We start from the raw sequence: 19,261 nt of genomic DNA on the forward strand, positions 1-19,261 counted from the left end.
CAAGTTTGCACACACACATACAAACACACACACATATATGCCTGTATTCATTCATTGTGGGATTATTTATAATAGCAAAAAACTGGAAAGAACTATCATCAGTAGAGGGCTCCTGAAACCAATTATGACCGAGTCACAATGCAATTCTATTTAGCGGTAAGTAGAAATGCAGATAATTTCTATGTACTGACATGGGACAGAAAAGTATGCTGCATTTGTATAATTAGAGGGGGATATATTTCAAAAGATAAATACATATTTGTTTATATTTGATAAAGGAAATACTGGAAGAAGAAACCAAAAACTAAATAAATGAAGTGTAGTGGAACTCTTAAGGACAGGAAAAGAAGCAAGAGTTTTCCCAAAAAGCCTCTTCATACAGTTCTGACTTTTAAACCATATATTCCAAAACTGTATTTAAATTTTGTTTAAAAGGAAATCTTAGAACAGGAAGCAAATGGAAATAAATGAATCAAACTGTATATCAAAGTGTATATATATATATGTATATATACACACATATACATATATATATACATATACATACACTTTCTTTAGGAATTACATCAAATGATTTTAAAATACAGTACTCTTACTGAATATCTTTGATAAGATATAGTCCAGGAACAAAACAAACTACAAAATATCTTAAACTTCATTCATGATTTTATTGTAAGTAATAATACTGTTATTGTAATTTTGAAAAATTTTAATATTATAAGATGAAACTAATTAATATTATGTTAATATTATTAAAAATAAAGATATTCAGTATAAGAGAAAAAAGATAAGTTAGCCAAAAGCCTTTATAAAGGTACATTTGAATTAGAAATATCAAATTGATCTTGTCTTTTATAGCTTTATTTTTTTTTAATGATTTGAAAACTATGATGACAGGAAACTTTAACATATCTAATTATCTTATGGGACCTATGTCCTATGTATGCTAGCCACATGTGCAGGCATGCTAAGTCACTTCAGTCATGTCTGACTCTTTTCGACCCTATGGACTGTAGCCCACCAGGCTCCTTTGTCCATGGGATTCTCCAGGCAAGAACACTGGAGTGGGTTGCCATGCCCTCCTCCAGGGAATCTTCCCAACCCAGCGATAGAAGCTGAGTCTCTTGCATTGAAGGCAGATTCTTTACCACCTGAGCCATGGCTGACTCAGGTCTATGTTCTAGAATTATATTCTTTTATATAACATTCACTTGTTCTCCTCATTAATCAACATTGAAAGGATTTTGACTAAATATAACCAGTGCGATGAATTATATTCTAAAATCATCAATAATATTAAAAAAGCACTGCTTTTATTCTATAGTTCATATTAAAAGTATAATGATTTATAAAACATATATTCCTTAGCAATGTTTACTGTGGAGGTCTAGATGCAATGATACTCTAGTAATAGTGAAAATCTTTGGTCTCCAGACTTTGTTTTTCAACATACCCATCCCCATGGAAAGATACCAGTGTCTTTTGGAGAATAGTTGATTCCAGGTCTGGAGTAGGGAAAATGCAATATAAATCTAGACAGCTCGTTATGCCTGAAAGGAAGAAAGCATTGAAACATTATGGTACCATGTCCTAAGAGTGCAGAAACAAGTGTGAAGGGACCCAAGGGCCATTATTTTTGACAATTTAAAAATAGAAAAATAATGATGGGGTGAATGAAACACACTGCATATTTAAAAATTGTGAGTTGACATGAAAAGAATACAGGGAACTTCTGGCTCTAGAGATGATGATATAGCAGCAAGTGCCAAACAATCATCAGCCACAACCTACATGGAAAGGAAATCCAGAAAAGAGGGGATATACGCATACATACAGCTGATTCATTTTGCTGTACAGTAAAAGCTAACACAACATCGTAAATGTTATCATTGTATACCCCAATAAAAATTAAAACAAGAACAAAACTCCCCAAACACTCATTAGCCACAAACACACACAAAACTGGGAAAGAAATTAGCAAAATATAAAAACAAGTGAATGTTCTATAAAACCCTGGGAGAAATAATTTTCAGCAAAACACAAAATTTTAAGCATTCCTCTAATTTTAAAATTTTTTCTGTAAAATAGTTGCTTCTGTTTTAAATAACAGAATTGATGATGAAGCAAGAAAATGTAATTTGGATGAAAAATATCTTTAAATTAAAAAAAATTCCTTAAACAGCAAAAAAATTAATGAATAAACAAAAGTACTCTGTAAATCTATAAGGAACAATATTCTTATATTTATTTATATAAACACTTAATAATGTGTACATGGTTAACTGGCTGCAACTTTTAAATGACATTAATAAAGTCAGTTTTTATAAAAAGTTTTTCTAAATAGAAGATTTTAAATTCAAATTATATATGAATATCTGCAAGATTGTCTTAAAAAGTAGAATGTTTTGGTCTAATGAACACATAAAACACATGATACACTAAATTTATAGAAAAACCTATAAATCACAAAATGACAGTTTTCCCATTAAAAACATGTCCTCATTCTGAAAATGTTTTATTATATCTTTATTTTTTACTAAGGTCAACTTTCTATTTTAAAGTCTAATTTTCATGTAAATATAAAATACTATCTTATGGATATATTTTCATTTTCTTACTACTAAAAATGATATGTCCTCATGATTTAAACATTAATCAAAATACTGGTGCAGTTTACATTTTTAAAATGTTACTACTAGAATTAAAATAGTTAAAAATGAGGCATGGGGTCATAAGTGTGCTAACATGCAAAAGTATAGATGCTATTAGAACAGTAGCTGTTATCTTCTCCCAAAATTATCTGAGTGTGTTTCAACTTTTGGCAGTTTTAGTGATATATTTTGTGAAAGGTCTCAGTAGGAACAGATACATAGTTTTGGTTGCCTTAAATTACAGTTGCTTTGCTTTGTAAATTTATGGGTAAATTTCATATTCTGTGCTATTTTAATACATTGCTTAAATAGAAGAGGGAGGAGGGAAACCAAAGTAATATTTAGTCCCTATATTTGGCTTTTGCCAAAGAAATGTGAACAATTTCTTAAAGGTTACTCACGAAGGCTGTTTGAGAAGATTTTACATGATCCTTTAAATTTTAAAATGGAGAACATTGAAAATCAATTGAAACTGTATGTTGATTGTGATGGGTTCTCTATACAGCAGATTTCATCAGTTGCTATGGTTGAAAGATTATTCTGTATTACTGATGAAAAGAAAATATCATGTGAAGAATGGTCCACTAATCTTTCATTTCTGCAGGCTGACTTCAATTTCTACATTGTTTATACTAACTGAAAAATCAACAGTTTATTTCCATTAAGATTTAATTTTATATCTGTAAACAAGTATTATGCACAAAAGCAGACTGTCATTTTATGGGTAAGTTCAGTTTAGTTGGGCTTCCGTGATAGCTCAGTTGGTAAAGAATCCGCCTGCAATGCAGGAGACCCTGGTTTGATTCCTGGGTTGGGAAGATCCACTGGAGAAGGGCTAGACTTGGGAAGATCCCCTGGAGAAGGGAATGGCTACCCACTCCAGTATTCTGGCCTGGAGAATTCCATGGACTGTATAGTCCATGAGGTTGCAAAGAGTCGGACACAATTGAGCCACTTTCACTTTCAGTTTAGTCACTCAGTCACGTCTGACTCTTTGCGACCCCATGGATTGCAGCACACCAGGTTTCCCTGTCCATCACCAACTCCCGGAGTTTCCTCAAACTCATGTCCATTGAGTCGGTGATGCCATCCAACCATCTTGTCCTCTGTCATCGGCTTCTCTTCCTGCCTTCAACCGTTGCCTGCAACAGGGTCTCTTCTAATAAGTCATTTCTTCGCATCAGGTGGCCAAAGTATTGGAGCTTCAGCTTCAGCATCGGTCCTTCCAATGAATATTCAGTACTGATTTCCTTTAGGATGGACTGGTTGGATCTCCTTGCAGTCCAAGGGACTCTCAAGAGTCTTCTCCAACACCACAGTTCAAAAGCATCAATTCTTCGGCGCTCAGCTTTCTTCACCGTCCAACTCTCACATCCATACATGACCACTGGAAAAACCATAGTTTTGACTAGATGGACCTTTGTTGGCAAAGCAACGTCTCTGCTTTTTAACATGCTGTCTATGTTGGTCATAGCTTTTCTCCCAAGGAGCAAGCGTCTTTTAATTTCATGGCTGGAGTCACTATCTGCAGTGGTTTTGGAGCCCAAGAAAATAGTCTGTCACTGTTTCCATTGTTTCTCTATCGATAAGCCATGAAGTGATGGGACCGGATGCCATAATCTTCGTTTTTGGAATGTTGAATTTTAAGTCCGCCTTTTCACTCTCCTCTTTTACTTCATCAAGATGTTCTTTAGTTCCTCTTCACTTTCTGCCTTAAGAGTGGTTCATCTGCATATCTGAGGTTATTGATATTTCTTGTTGCAATCTTGATTCCAGCTTGTGCTTCATTCAGCCTGGCATTTTGCATAGACGTTAAATCAGCAGGGTGACAATATACAGCCTTGATGAACACCTTTCCTAATTTGGAACCAGTCCATTGTTCCATGTCCAATTCTAACTGCTACTTCTTGACCTGCATACAGGCTTCTCAGGAGGCAGGTAAGGTGGTCTGGTATTCTCATCTCTTTAAGAATTTTCCACAATTTGTTGTGATCCACATAGTCAAAGGCTTTTGTGTAGTCAATGAAGCAGATGTTTTTCTGGAATTCTCTTGCTTTTTCGATGATCCAACGGATGTTGGCAATTTGATCTATGGTTCTTCTGCCTTTTCTAAATCCAGCTTGAACATATGGAAGTTCTCAGTTCCTGTACTGTTGAAGCCTAGCTTGGAGAATTTTGAGCACTACTTTGCTAGTGTGTGAGATGCAATTGTGCATTTGTTTGAACTTTCTTTGGCTTTGCCTTTCTTTGGGACTGGAATGAAAACTGACCTTTGCCCGGATCATTTTAAGGGTACTCAGAAGAAATGTAAGAGTATTGCACAAGAAGTGTAAGTCTAACTTTGGTTCTTTTATTAATTCAGTCAGTCACTAAAACTAGAATTTAAAATTCATTTAGTTGACCCACTTAAAGTTGCTTTGTTTTATTTTTGTCAATTCTTTTTCCTTTTTCTGGTAACCTTTTCTAACTGAATTACTAACCTGATGAAGAGTTCTCCTATTTAGAGACTTATAGTATCTTATCTTTCTTACATTTAATTTTTTATTGTTTTTACTAGTCCATTCAGGTATGACCTAGGTCAAACCCCTTATGAGTATACAGTGGAAGTGACAAATAGATTTAAGGGACTAAATCTGATAGACAGAGTGCCTGATGAACTATGGACAGAGTTTGGGACACTGTACAGGAGATAGGGATCAAGACCATCCCCATGGAAAAGAAATGCAAAAAAGCAAAATGGTTGTCTGAGAAGGCCTTACAGATAGCTGGGAAGAGAAGAGAAGTGAAAAGCAAAGGAGAAAAGGAAAGATATTCTCATCTGAATGCAGAGTTCCAAAGAATAGAAAGGAGAGATAATAAAGCCTTCCTCAGCAATCAATGCAAAGAAATAGAGGAAAACAACAGATTGGGAAAGACTAGAGATCTCTTCAAGAAAATTAGAGATACCAAAGGAACATTTCATGCAAAGATAGGCTCAATAAAGGACAGAAATGGTATGGACCTAACAGAAGCAGAAGATATTAAGAAGAGGTGGCAAGAATACACAGAAGAACTGTACAAAAAAGATCTTCACGACCCAGATAATCATGATGGTGTGATCACTCACCTAGAGCCAGACATCCTGGAATGTGAAGTCAAGTGGGCCTTAGAAAGCATCACTACGAGCAAAGCTAGTGGAGGTGATGGAATTCCAGTTGAGTTATTTCAAATCCTGAAAGATGATGCTGTGAAAGTGCTGCACTCAGTATGCCAGCAAATTTGGAAAACTCAGCAGTGGCCACAGGACTGGAAAAGGTCAGTTTTCGTTCCAATCCCAAAGAAAGGCAATGCCAAAAAATGTTCAAACTACTGCACAATTGCACTCATCTCACATACTAGTAAAGTAATGCTCAAAATTCTCCAAGTCAGGCTTCAGCAATATGTGAACTGTGAACTTCCAGATGTTCAAGCTGGTTTTAGAAAAGGCAGAGGAACCAGAGATCAAATTGCCAATATCTGCTGGATCATGGAAAAAGCAAGAGAGTTCCAGAAAAACATCTATTTCTGGTCTATTGACTATGCCAAAGCCTTTGACTGTGTGGATCACAATAAACGGTGGAAAATTCTGAAAGAGATGGGAATACCAGACCATGTGACCTGTCTCTTGAGAAACCTGTATGCAGGTCAGGAAGCAACAGTTAGAACTGGACATGGAACAACAGACTGGTTCCAAATAGGAAAAGGAGTCCGTCAAGGCTGTATATTGTCACCCTGCTTATTTAATTTACATGCAGAGTACATCATGAGAAACGCTGGGCTGGAGGAAACACAAGCTGGAATCAAGATTGCTGGGAGAAATATCAATAATCTCAGATATGCAGATGACACCACCCTTTATGGCAGAAAGTGAAGAAGAACTAAAGGGCCTCTTGATGAAAGTGAAAGAGGAGAGTGAAAAAGTTCGCTTAAAGCTCAATGTTCAGAAAACTAAGATCATGGCATCTGGTCCCATCACTTCATGGGAAATAGATGGGGAAACAGTGGAAACAGTGGCAGACTTTATTTTTTGGGCTCCAAAATCACTGCTGATGGTGATTGCAGCCATGAAATTAAAAGACACTTACTCCTTGGAAGGAAGGTTATGGCCAACCTAGATAGCATATTTAAAAGCAGAGACATTACTTTGCCAACAAAGGTCCGTCTAGTCAAGGCTATGGTTTTTCCAGTGGTCATGTATGGATGTGAGAGTTGGACGGTGAAGAAAGCTGAGCGCCACACAATTGATGCTTTTGAACTGTGGTGTTGGAGAAGACTCTTGAGAGTCCTTTGGACTGCAAGGAGATCCAATCAATCCATCATAAGGGAGATCAATCTTGGGTGTTCATTGGAAGGACTGATGTTGAAGCTGAAAGTCCAATACTTTGGCCACCTCATGCGAGGAGTTGACTCATTGGAAAAGACCCTGATGCTGGGTAGGATTGGGGGCAGGAGGTAAAGGGGATGACAGAGCATGAGATGGTTGGATGGCATCACTGACTCGATGGACATGGGTTTGGGTAGACTCCGGGAGTTGGTGATGGACAGAGAGGCCTGACGTGCTGCAATTCATGGGGTCACAAAGAGTCAGACACGACTGAGCAACTGAACTGAACTGATGACAGTAAATCCAACTTGACAGATTTCTTTAACTTTCCTGGTGTATTTATGCTTTTACTTTATTCTTGAAATACATAAATATGAAAAAGGTATTCTATTTTATATTATCTTTATTAAATTAACTTTGGGATAAAAAATAATAGGAATCCTCTGTATTCAAATCATAGATTTATTAAAGCTTTGCTTCTGTGTACATTCTTCACATATGTGTAGCTTTTAATTTTTCTCTTATGTAAGAGAATTTATTAAGAGAAGCAGGCAAGTGATGGCAAATCAACTTTTAATGAAGTTCTAATCCTGATAACTCCATTTTCACTTTGCTTGAATCATAGCGAGTGAGCACTTTAGGTCCCAGAATGCCAATTATTAGAGCTCCATTTGGAGCTGTGATCAAGATGGCTAAAAAGGCTATTGTCATCACCTCCTCTGAATATGATTCCAAATGGGGTGCACTCATTCTTGCTTTTTCTAGAGCCAGAGGACCTAATACAGCCTATATTTAGAGGAGAAAAAGATGAGGCATAAAGAAAAATGCTAAATGGAGTTAACATATAGTAAATATAAAGAGCTCTGTTAAAACAACACCTAGTACTAGACTACTAGAAAAGAGACAAGTGTTAAGGAATTTTCATTAATGACTCATCAATTCTATGTTCTTCTTAGCAAATATATCTGGAAGGAGAGTGAAGTAGTGACAAACGGCTGATTTTGTGTTCTTGTCATCTCAGCTTTCCCCTGTTTGCGTATCTTTTTTGAGTGATCACAATACTTTTGGAACCTTAGGAGTTCAGATGAACCAGAGTTTTGCATATTTGTCTTTACCATGAACCACTAGGTTCCTGGCTAAAAGAAGACAATACAAAATGCTAAGGTTTCTTACGGTTCTTTAGGACTTTGTCATCCATCTTCTCCTTGTTCTTCCTACTGGGAGGCAGTGTGATATAGTAAAACTGACAAAGAGTTTTGGAATTTATAACTTGCCTAAAATTGTTTTGTTATTCAAAACAGGCAGCCTTGTCCCAAGGACCTGTTTTGCTAATCATGACATAGATTTTTGTTGCATGGAAACTCACAAGCTTCTGTTTTGGAGTAACAGTAGAGAAAAGAATTTCAGGAAATCAGAGAGCATAACTACAAAGTTTCCTTTTTCTCTTTCTCTCTTTCATTCATTCATTCAGCGTTAATTTTTGTAGGCATACAGAGCTTATTTACTGTATACCTACTGCATACTTAGTGTTAAGAATTAGGGAAAAATAACAACAAAAACAAACAAACAAACAATTCCTATCCTTCCTATATATTCTAGTTGAGAGATTCAGTCATAAATCAGTCATGCAAATTTTTAAATATATAATTAAAAATAATACACATGCATTTATGTGTGGTAGAGTGGCAGGGGTAGGAAAGATATATTTTAAAAGGAATCAATGTGTCTCTACTTTAAAATCCTAACATTTAGCTCTATAATATTCAGCAAAATGTAAAATTCCAGTTTTCAGAAATACTCTTATTTTAAATTTTGGGAAAACAGAAAAATGCTTCATAAGTTTAGCAAGTATTTGTCATTAAAAGCACAGTGTTTTAAAGCTTATGTTACTTTTAATGAGTAGTTATGATAAATCAAGCATTTAAAAAGACTAAGAGCCCACATTTTGTGACTATTTTTTTTTTCATTTAGAATTTTAAAAATCAACATTAAAATAATTAGAATGTCTTAAAATACTCTTACCTGGACTGTAGCTTTTGGGATCCATGATAAAGCAATAAATATTTTCTCCTTAAAATTAAAACCAGCACAAGACATCAATACAAATGTAAAAGAAATTCTAACCAATAATGCCAAACTCATGGTAGCAACAGAAATGCCTGCAACAGAAAAAGACAAACAGTATTTGGGAAGAAGTGGTTCTTTATGCCTAGAAATGTAATTTGCAAAAGTGCTGAAAACATTTTAGGGATACTGCCTCTCTGTATCTTTATTAAGTAAAAATAATAATCATAAAAATAAAAATACGATTGAGGCTTCTATGTAAAGTACAAGAGATAATCTGATGATGGAAGTATGATGAAAAGTAAGATAAATTACATTTATTTAATTCTGAGCTAACAGGCTTTGAACTTTTAATATAAATGAAAGTATTTAGAAGGTGCTGCTGGTATCTAATATTTCCCCTCAGAAAAAAATTCTAATTTCTATTTCCTCAGATCACTCAGGGAAGATATTCAAGGTTGTCTTTGGTTACAAAGACCATACAGGTAAAGGAAGAACAAATGCATATTACAACATGAGCTTCTGAAGGTCCTTGTAGCATTCAAAGACATATTCTAAGTAAAAATAAAAATTACTCCGTTTTCTTAAATATTTTTAAACCTTACATTTTTGTGCCTCTAATCATTCTTACCAATAGCATTTGATTTAAGAGATGCAACAGATACTTCCGCTCCAACCAAACCAAAAAGAAGAGGTTGGAAAATATTCCACGCAGTTCCAATAATTTTTTGGACTCTAACCTATAGAAAAGAGTAATACATTTTCAGTTACTGTGACAAATAAAAGTATTTGCATTTCAGACATGTAAAGTTTCTCAACATTTAATAAACTTAAGATATTTTATCTGTAGAAGAAATTTTAAAACAATAAAAATTAAATGAGTAGGTTAACTCTTTTATACAAACAGAATTTGATTAAAAGAAATTTACAACACAATAAAAGTATTAGTTGGTAATTTTGTCATGGAACAAAAAAGATATTATTTGGCAAATTTATCTTTGGAGTTCCATACATGTTCTGATGGTGCAGTGAGAGTTCTACCTTTTGTTTGTGAGGCAACTGAGCAGGGATAGAACTACATCATGCCTGATGAGAACATATTCAAGCTCATTCAAATATTTTAGTTCTCAAAAGTGAGTTGGGGAAGAGCTCCACTCAGTTATCCTGGGACCGAATCCATGAAAATGAATCCTGAACTACTAGGAAAAAAATTCTGGTAATCTGTTAGGTCTGCTTCCAAATGACCCATATTAAAAACATGAACCAAACCAAAACAGGCAATAGATTCTCATTTGGTTGCCTCCCTGACTTCCCTTTCTGGGAATGAATCCCTCCCAGTGCTACTTTCACAATTACATGGTTACAGGAAACGCTCCCACTGACATAAAAATACTCTGGCTCTTTTCCAGGAAGTTGGATGAAGGGATCTTGGTCTCAGTCTGTGTTTATCCTTTTTTTTTTTTTAACAGGAGGAGATTCATAAAACGTTCATATCCTTTGAGGCAAAAACTATTTTCATAACTACTCCCCTTATTACTAGGTTTTCTGGTTGCTGTTTATAAAAGCAAATTTGAAAAATGAAATAACAAAGGAAAACCAGTATTTCTGTCTTTTTCACAGCACATTATCCTATTTGTTACTTATTTAATCTTTAAAATCTATTTATTCTTTACTGTTTGATTTTCTTTATCATGTAAAGGATCAGGTAGTTTTCATTTTATTTGTAATTTATTATTAGCCATTTAATTTCTTTTATAATTATGACTTTATCAGAACACTAAACAAATTGGGAACTTCTTAAGCTGATTCTAAAATTTATCTAAGAAAGAATATGGACAGGAACAGTTAAGAAATACTTTAAAAATAGGTACAGTAAGAGGGAATCTTCTATACGAGATTCTGAGACATAAAACTACAATGATTTAGAGTGCTATTGGCATAGGAATAGATATTTAAAGAGACTTCAGAAGTAAATATATATATATCAATGAATTATTGGATTAATCAATAATTTGACAAAATTGACTATGCAATTCACATGCATATATGTATTATATGTATATATGTTTGTCTACATGTGTGTGTATATATATATATATACATATATATATATAAACACATGCATGTACATCCTTACCTCACAACATTCACAAAAATAAATTCCAGATGAAGTAGAGAACTAAATGCAAAGCAAAACTACCAAAGTATTAAATGATAATATATAAGATGATATAATGTTCATAATCTCATGATCTTGGGTGAAAAAGTCCTTCTTAAACAAGACCAAAAGGAAAAACCAAAAAGGAAAAACTGACAGACTTGACCATAGGAAATTTTGCTGTCATACAAAAGACATCATAAACGAAGATAAGCAAAAATTACACACAACATGTAGATAACAAAGAATTAGTAGCCCTAACATATAAAGAAACTCTATAAATTAGGAACAAAAAGGCAAATAAACCAGTTAATAATGAGCAAAGAATATGAATCGGTGGTTATAAAAGAATATATGAATAGAAGGTTGCTGTCATTGTTTAGTCGCTAAGTCATGTCTAACTCTTTTGTGACCCATGGACTGTAGCCTGACAGGCTCCCCTGTCCATGGGATATCCCAACCAAAAACACTGGAGTGGGTTACCATTTTCTTTTCCAGGGGATCTTCTTGACCTAGGGACTGAATCCATGTCTCCTGCATTGGCAGGTGGATTTTTCACCACTGAGCCACCAGGGAAGACTGAATAGACGTTTACTCCACTACTCATCAGAGAAATATAAAGAATAACAATGTTGTAAAGTTTCTTACCCATCAGGTTGTTAAAAAAATCATTGATAACATCCAAGATTGTTGATGGGTTTAGGCATTAAGGGACTCTCCTATACTGTTGGTAGTAAATAGTATAAATAAAATCTTTTAAGGGATAATTTGACAATGTGCTAAGTCACTTCAGTTGTGTCCAACTGTTTGTGACCCTATGGACTGTAGCCCGCCAGGCTCCTCTGTTCATGGGATTCTCTAGGTAAGAATACTGGAGTGGGTTGCCATTTCCTACTCCAGGAGATCTTCCTTATCCAAGAACTGAACCCACATGTCCTGTGTCTCCTGCACTGACAGGCAGGTTCTTTACCACTAGTGCTACCTGGAAAGCCTAATTTGGCAGTACCCCCCAAAATAGAAATGTACCATTTTTAAATTCAGTCATTCCACTTCTAGAAATCTATTCCTACAGAAGTATTCACACATTTGCAAAACCACATATGAATAGGACTGTTCATGGTTATGCTGTTTGTAATAACAAAAAATGGAAGTGATCTACATGTCTACAAATAGAGGAGTGATTAGAGGGAATGACCTGGGAAGGGGATATGATATTTGGGGATGGTGAGGGAAAAGGAGTATTTTTCATTTTATTACATATGCGTACCTTCTTATTCTTAATATTTTATGAGCATAGTTTCATGTATCAATTGCATAATTAAAATTTTAATTAATATATCAATAAAAGTTATATAATCATATTGGATTAAACTTGGGAAAAAGACTAATGTGATCACTCAACTTCTGATTGCATTTTAGTGTATTTCCAGTTCCTTTTCTTGAATATTTTATTTCCTTGATTGATTCATTCACCTTGAAGATACAAACTTATGGAACATCTTCCAACTAGAATAATATTTCTTTTTTAGTTTTTTTTCCTAATATACATATTTTATTGAAGTATAGTTGACTTACAATGTTTCAGGTGCACAGCAAGGTGATTCAGTTAGACATATACACATATATTATTTTTCAAATTATTTTCCATTATAGGTTATTACAAGATACTATAGTTTCCTGTGCTATACAGTAAGCCTTTATTGCATATCTATCTTTTAATCAGAAATCTAGCATTCTATTCATATTAAGTCAAACAAGTGGAATCAAAATGTCATACATTTTTTAATAGAGTAAGATTTCTTAAATTTCCATTTCAGATGTGATAAATGCAGTTATTTTATCTTTTAAAAAATGGCATATAAAAATATTCACCTTTTCTTTGGACCAACCTGTCCCTGCAGTGAAACTCAATACTAGTGTGCACAACCCTCCAGCTGTATTCATACCAAATTGATGGCTGCCTAAGATGGCAGTAATGCACATACTCAAAATAAAAAATGCTCTCTTCAGTTCAAGTTTTCCCTAGAATTAGATAGATATTTGGAAATTAATTTACATTAAATATATAATAATAATTATATTACCTATCATTTATTACTGACCCTTTGATACCACATCTTTATATGCTATATCAAATAACATCTAAAGTTTGACTTTCTCACCATATATTTTAACAGACTTGTGACAAAATTTGCAATTATTAAATTTCATTTTCTGCCACATCTCTGATACTACTGTCAGTAAAATGGTTATAATACTTTAACTGTAAGAGAAGAAGGAAAGAAAAGAGACCCATATAATCTGTAGTTACATATAACATATCCAAAGAATTCTTAAAAATAAATGTCTGAGTATCTTTTTAGCTGAAACAATAACTACAGGGAAATTAAGATGGAAGTTATAGAAATCAAAGAGTAATGGCATATCTTTTAGGGCAGGAAAGAGTTAATAGTGTTGCCTTAGTCAAAGAGAGAGGGAGAGAATTTAAGTCAGAAAATACGCAGAAATAAATGGGAATATATTTCCCTCAAAATGTTCAATGTAATGTCTGAGGGAAAAAGATAAGGAAAAAAAGTCAGGAGTCAACAGGCAATTTGGTGAAGAAAGAAGTGGGACGAAATGGAGAAGTTCCTCTGAATTAAGTACATTTTTCTGATATTTTCTGTCTAATCAGGAAGCAGAGACTTCAGATTAGGGCCACTGACCTGGATCAATGACAACTATGCTCAGTTTTAAGCAGAGAATAGGCACTGGAGGCTACTTTTGGAGAAAGAAAACTAAAGATTAAATTATTTCATGGATCTTCCAAAAGTTCCAATTTTTGAGAGAAATGTCTAATACTGTACTTCCAAATAAAGATTATTTTTTATTTACCTGATTGCTACCTGGAAAATGTCGAGCAAACATTCCCAAAACAATTCCTAAAAACACACCAAGAGCTATATCCCGAAGAGAGGATAGGATGTCACTATATACATCACCTGTAAGGGCACACAGTAAGAAAAATATGTCATAGAGAGGTATTTTCGTATAGCCAACACATTAGGAAATCAAACGTAGGTGATTCATAAAGAAAGGTATGTTATTACAGAATAAATACACAAAAATGGACCTTTAAAGTTCACACTTATGAAAACATGCAGATTTATTTGATAAAAGTGTACTCTCCAATGATTTAATATGTACACACAACTCAGAAATGTTCATTGAATAGACAGGCCAGAAAACCAGGAAGAAACCACAATGTGCTCCCGTTACACACCCAACCTAAAAGACCAGGTCAGGTAGAAGAATGCATAGAGACTGGCAGAGGAGTATCTCTGGCACCTAGCACATGGCTAATAATGTTGTTCTCTGCTATTCTATTATGACAAATGATTTAAACATAAAAAGGACAATTTAATAATAATAACAACATAAAAAAAGATTTATCCCAGGATCAATCCTAGGAATATTCAAGGATCAACTTATTTTCCAATACATTTTATGTCTTATGGATACATCTAGTTTTATTGTAATACATTTTTTAAAATGATCTAGAGTCACACAAAAAAGTTTAGTTGTGTTCTGTGTATTCAGCTCAATACAAGAAGGTATTAAATATACATATTTTAGAAATATTTTCCCATTAAAAATAACAGAAGTGTAAGGTGACAACGGCATGATGGTAGAATGGGAACTCCAGAATCGTGATCCCTCGCAGAGACACCAATTTAACACCAACATACAATCTAAAAGGCTTTATGCTCATTTAAAAAGTTACGGCAAGAGAAAAGCAACTCATCACATAAAAGAGAATGCCCATAAAATTATCAGAAGCTTACAGAGCAGAAGAGCTTCCCTGGTGGCTCAGATGGTAAAGAATCTGCCTCCAGTGCAGGAGACCTGGGTTTGATCCCTGGGTTGGGAAAATCCCCTGGAGAAGGAAATGGCAATCCACTCCAGTATTCTTGCCTAGAGAATTCCATGGACAGAGGAGCCTACTAGGCTACAGTCCATGGGATCACAAAGGGTCACGCACAACTGAGCAACTAACACTTTACACAGCAGAAAACTTACATAGGTCAGAAGAAGGCAGGATTACATATTCAAAGTGTTGAAAGAAAAAAAATGCCAACCAAGAATAATATCCCACAAAACTGTCCTCGAAAGTGAAGGTGAAATTAAGACTTCCCCAGATAAACAAAGGGTGATGGAGTTCATCACCACTAGACCTGCCTAACAAGAAATCTTAAAGGGAATCCTTCAAGTGTAAATAAAAAGATATTAGCGACACACAAAACTACCGCACAATTGCACTCATTTCACACACTAGCAAAATAGTGCTCAAAATTCTCCAAGCCAGGCTTCAACAGTACGTGAACTGTGAACTTCCAGATGTTCATGCTGGATTTAGAAAAGGCAGAGGAACCAGAGATCAAATTGCCAACATCCGTTGGATCATTGAAAAAGCGAGAGAGTTCCAGAAAAATTTCTACTTCTGCTTTATTGACTATGCCAAAGCCTTTGACTGTGTGGATCACAACACAAACTATGGAAAATTCTTAAATACATGAGAATACCAGACCACCCTACCTGCCTCCTGAGTATGCCGGTCAAGAAGCAACAGTTAGAACTGGACATGGAACAACAGACTGGTTCCAAAGCAGGAAAGGAGTACGTCAAGGCTGTATATTGTCACCCTGCTTATTTAACTTATATGCAGAGTACATCATAAGAAATACTGGGCTGGATGAAGCATAAGCTGCAATCAAGACTGCTGGGAGAAATATCAATAACGTCAGATATGCAGATGACACCACACTTATGGCAGAAAGTGAAGAAGAACTAAAGAGCCTCTTGATGAAAGTGAAAGAAGAGAGTGAAAAGTTTGGCTTAAAACTCAACATTCAGAAAATGAAGATCATGGCATCTGGTCCCATCACTTCATGGCAAATAGATGGGGAAACAGTGGAAACAGTGGCTGACTGTATTTTTTGGGGCTCAAAAATCACTGCAGATGGTGACTCCAGCCGTGAAATTAAAAGACGCTTGCTCCTTGGAAGACAATCTATGACCAACCTAGGCAGCATATTAAAAAACAGAGACATTACTTTACCAACAAAGGTCCGTCTAGTCAAAGCTTTGAATTTTCCCAGTAGTATTCATTGGAAGGACTGATGCTGAAGCTGAAGCTCCAATACTTTGGGCACCTGATGTGAAGAACTGACTCATTTGAAAAGAGCCTGATGCTGGGAAAAGATTGAAGGTGGGAGGAGAAGGGGATGACAGAAGATGAGATGGTTGGATGGCAACACGGACTCAATGGAGATGAGTTTGAGTAAACTCCAGGAGTTGGTGATGAACAGTCCATGGGGTCACAAAGAGTCGGACATGACTGAGCGACTGAAGTGAACACAAAAGCATGTAAATATAAACCTCCAGTAAAGTTAAATAGATAGATGAATTAAGAATCCAGTAATACTGTAATGGTAGTGAGGAAATCACTTTTATTTTTGTTAGAGAATTGAAGATAGAAGCACAAAAAATAACTGATAATAAAATTATGTTAATGTATATACAATAAAATGTGTAATTTGTGACACTGGTAACATAAGGTGAGGAGGGTGAGAGAGGAGTAGAAAAGGAGATTTTTTTGTATGCAACTGAAGTTGCTATCATCGTAAACAGATTGTTATAACTTTAAGGATGGAAAAAGATATTCCATGCAAATGGTACCTCAAAGAGAGCATGAGCAGTCATACTTATACCAGACAAGACAGACTTTAGGTCAAATACTGTCACAAGAGATAAAGATAGGATACTGCATAATGGTAAAAGGGCCAATTGACTCAGAAGGTAAAGTGAGATCTCAATATCCACCAAATCCCAAAATACAGATGTTTTGAAGATCTAATGTATATAATAAAACTTAAAGAGTCCTTAAAATTTCAAGAGACACTTTACACAGTCATGTGGTGGAAGAGGATTTTTTAAGCATGTACCTGCTTGGTTTTCACTTTTTTGGTCCTCTTCAAATTAAGTCTGGTCTCTTGTAGCCTGTTCCCCTAGCGTCTTATACTAGGTAATATTTATTCCACCTGTAATTATTTGTTTAAGATAATTTCCTTGAGAACACAGGCTACATGGCTTTTCTGTTTGCTGTATTGGGAGGCAGTATAGAATAGTACTTAAAAGTGTGGGTCTGAGGTCAGATTGCCAGATTTCCATACTGGTTCCCTACTTATTGGATCTCTGACTTTGAGCAAGTTACTTAATCTCTGTTCCTTAGTTTTCTTATCAGAAAAATGAGCATAGCACTGTTGTGATTACTGAGCTGAAACATCTACAGAACTTACAGCAAGTACCAAGAAATTGCTCAATAAAAACTAATGCTGTTATTCACTGTTTATCCTCAGCATTTGATACAGTAGCTGGTACAATGGAAGAGGAGCACAAAAAATATTTTTTGAAAGAAGGACTGATATCAGTCATGAAGGAAAAGATTGCCAGATCTGATAATAAAAATTTTAGGTCTTCTGAATGGCAAAAAAGAGATAAAGTTAAATTATAAAAAGCACAGGATATAAAACAAATGGTTTATCATTCTTAATTTTATGCACAATCAGAGTCTTAACAAATCAAAACAACAAAAGATGAACATGCTTACAGGATATAGGCAAAATATTTCAAGAAAAGTAATCTCTAAGACATTCCAAAATGATAATAGACAATAAACATGAATATTTAACATCACTAGTATTCAAAGTACTTCATTTAAAGAGACCTATCAAAGTGGCTAAGGTAAAAAGGACTAGTAAATATCTAATTTTGAAGTAGGTGAAGAGAAAGTGGCATGCTTGTGTATCCTAGTGGGACATGATATTGTGGCAATACATTTCAAAAATCTTATTATGTTATATGCTTTTTAACTTAACAGTTTCTCTTGTAAGGTTAATAAAATATTAAGTTTAAGTACAACTATTCAGCTGTAAGATGTTCAACCAAGCATTTTAATAGCAGATAGTGGTGTCAATTTAAATTTTCAACATGTCAAGTTGAAAGTCATGCAGCCACTCAAATATGATGGAACCAATAAAAATGTCATAGAAATATATTTACAAATAAAGTAGATGTTTGTAATACACAATTAAATGCAAAACAACTCAGGTTATAAGTAAGTATGGTTAATGTTCACTAATTTTATAAGAATTTTGGGAGGGAGAGAAAGCAAGCTAGAGATAGATGTGGAGAGGGAGAAAAGAAGTCTGGGTGGATGTACATCAAAAGATTCAGTTCAGTTCAGTCCCTCAGTCGTGTCTGACTCTTTGCGACTCCATGAACCGCAGCACACCAGGCCTCCCTGTCCATCACCAACTCCCAGAGTCCACCCAAACCCATGTCCATTGAGTCGGTGATGCCATCCAACCATCTCATCTTCTGTCGTCCCCTTCTCCTCCTGCCCTCAATCTTTCCCAGCATCAGGGTCTTTTCAAATGAGTCAGCTCTTCACATGAGGTGGCCAAAGTATTGGAGTTTCAACTTCTACATCAGTCCTTCCAATGAACACCCAGGACTGATCTCCTTTAGGATGGACTGGTTGGATCTCCTTGCAGTCCAACGGACTCTCAAGAGTCTTCTCCAACACCACAGTTCAAAAGCACCAATTCTTCGGTGCTCAGCTTTCTTTATAGTCCAATTCTCATATCCATACATGACTACTGGAAAAACCATAGCCTTGACTAGACGGACCTTTGTTGACAAAGTAATGTCTCTGCTTTTTAATATGCTGTCTAGGTTGGTCATAACTTTCCTTCCAAGGAGTAAGTGTCTTTTAATTTCATGGCTGCAATCACCATCTGCAGTGATTTTGGAGCCCCCAAAAATAAAGTCAGCCACTGTTTCCACTGTTTCCCATCTATTTGCCATGAAATGATGGGACCGGATGCCATGATCTTAGTTTTCTGAGAATTATTATTCCTAGGGGTCTTCCCAGGTGGCAAAGTGGTAAAGAATCCATCTGCCAGTGCAAGAGACACAGTGATGTGGGTTCGATCTCTGGGTTGG

The 19,261-nt window shown here is 35.2% G+C and overlaps 1 protein-coding gene across 50 annotated transcripts in view; it reads right to left on the bottom strand.

The window, feature by feature from the left end:
• Nucleotides 1-7,437: 7,437 nt before the first annotated feature.
• SLC9B1 (solute carrier family 9 member B1) overlaps nucleotides 7,438-19,261 on the bottom strand; it is a 71,012-nt gene continuing 59,188 nt past the window's right edge. For all 50 annotated transcript variants that reach the window (XM_081483552.1, XM_081483275.1, XM_081483591.1 and 47 more), the window contains 5 exons: nucleotides 14,090-14,196; nucleotides 13,088-13,237; nucleotides 9,689-9,797; nucleotides 9,016-9,152; nucleotides 7,438-7,779 (listed from right to left, as the gene is read on the bottom strand). In XM_081483552.1, coding sequence (XP_081339678.1) covers nucleotides 7,567-7,779; nucleotides 9,016-9,152; nucleotides 9,689-9,797; nucleotides 13,088-13,237; nucleotides 14,090-14,196 — 716 coding nt within the window. In that variant the 3' untranslated portion in view covers nucleotides 7,438-7,566. The remainder of the gene's footprint in view (nucleotides 7,780-9,015; nucleotides 9,153-9,688; nucleotides 9,798-13,087; nucleotides 13,238-14,089; nucleotides 14,197-19,261) is intronic.

This window comes from Giraffa tippelskirchi, chromosome 1, assembly GCF_054371585.1.
Source record: "Giraffa tippelskirchi isolate mGirTip1 chromosome 1, T2T-mGirTip1v1.2.pri, whole genome shotgun sequence".
In the NCBI taxonomy this organism is placed as follows: domain Eukaryota; kingdom Metazoa; phylum Chordata; class Mammalia; order Artiodactyla; family Giraffidae; genus Giraffa; species Giraffa tippelskirchi.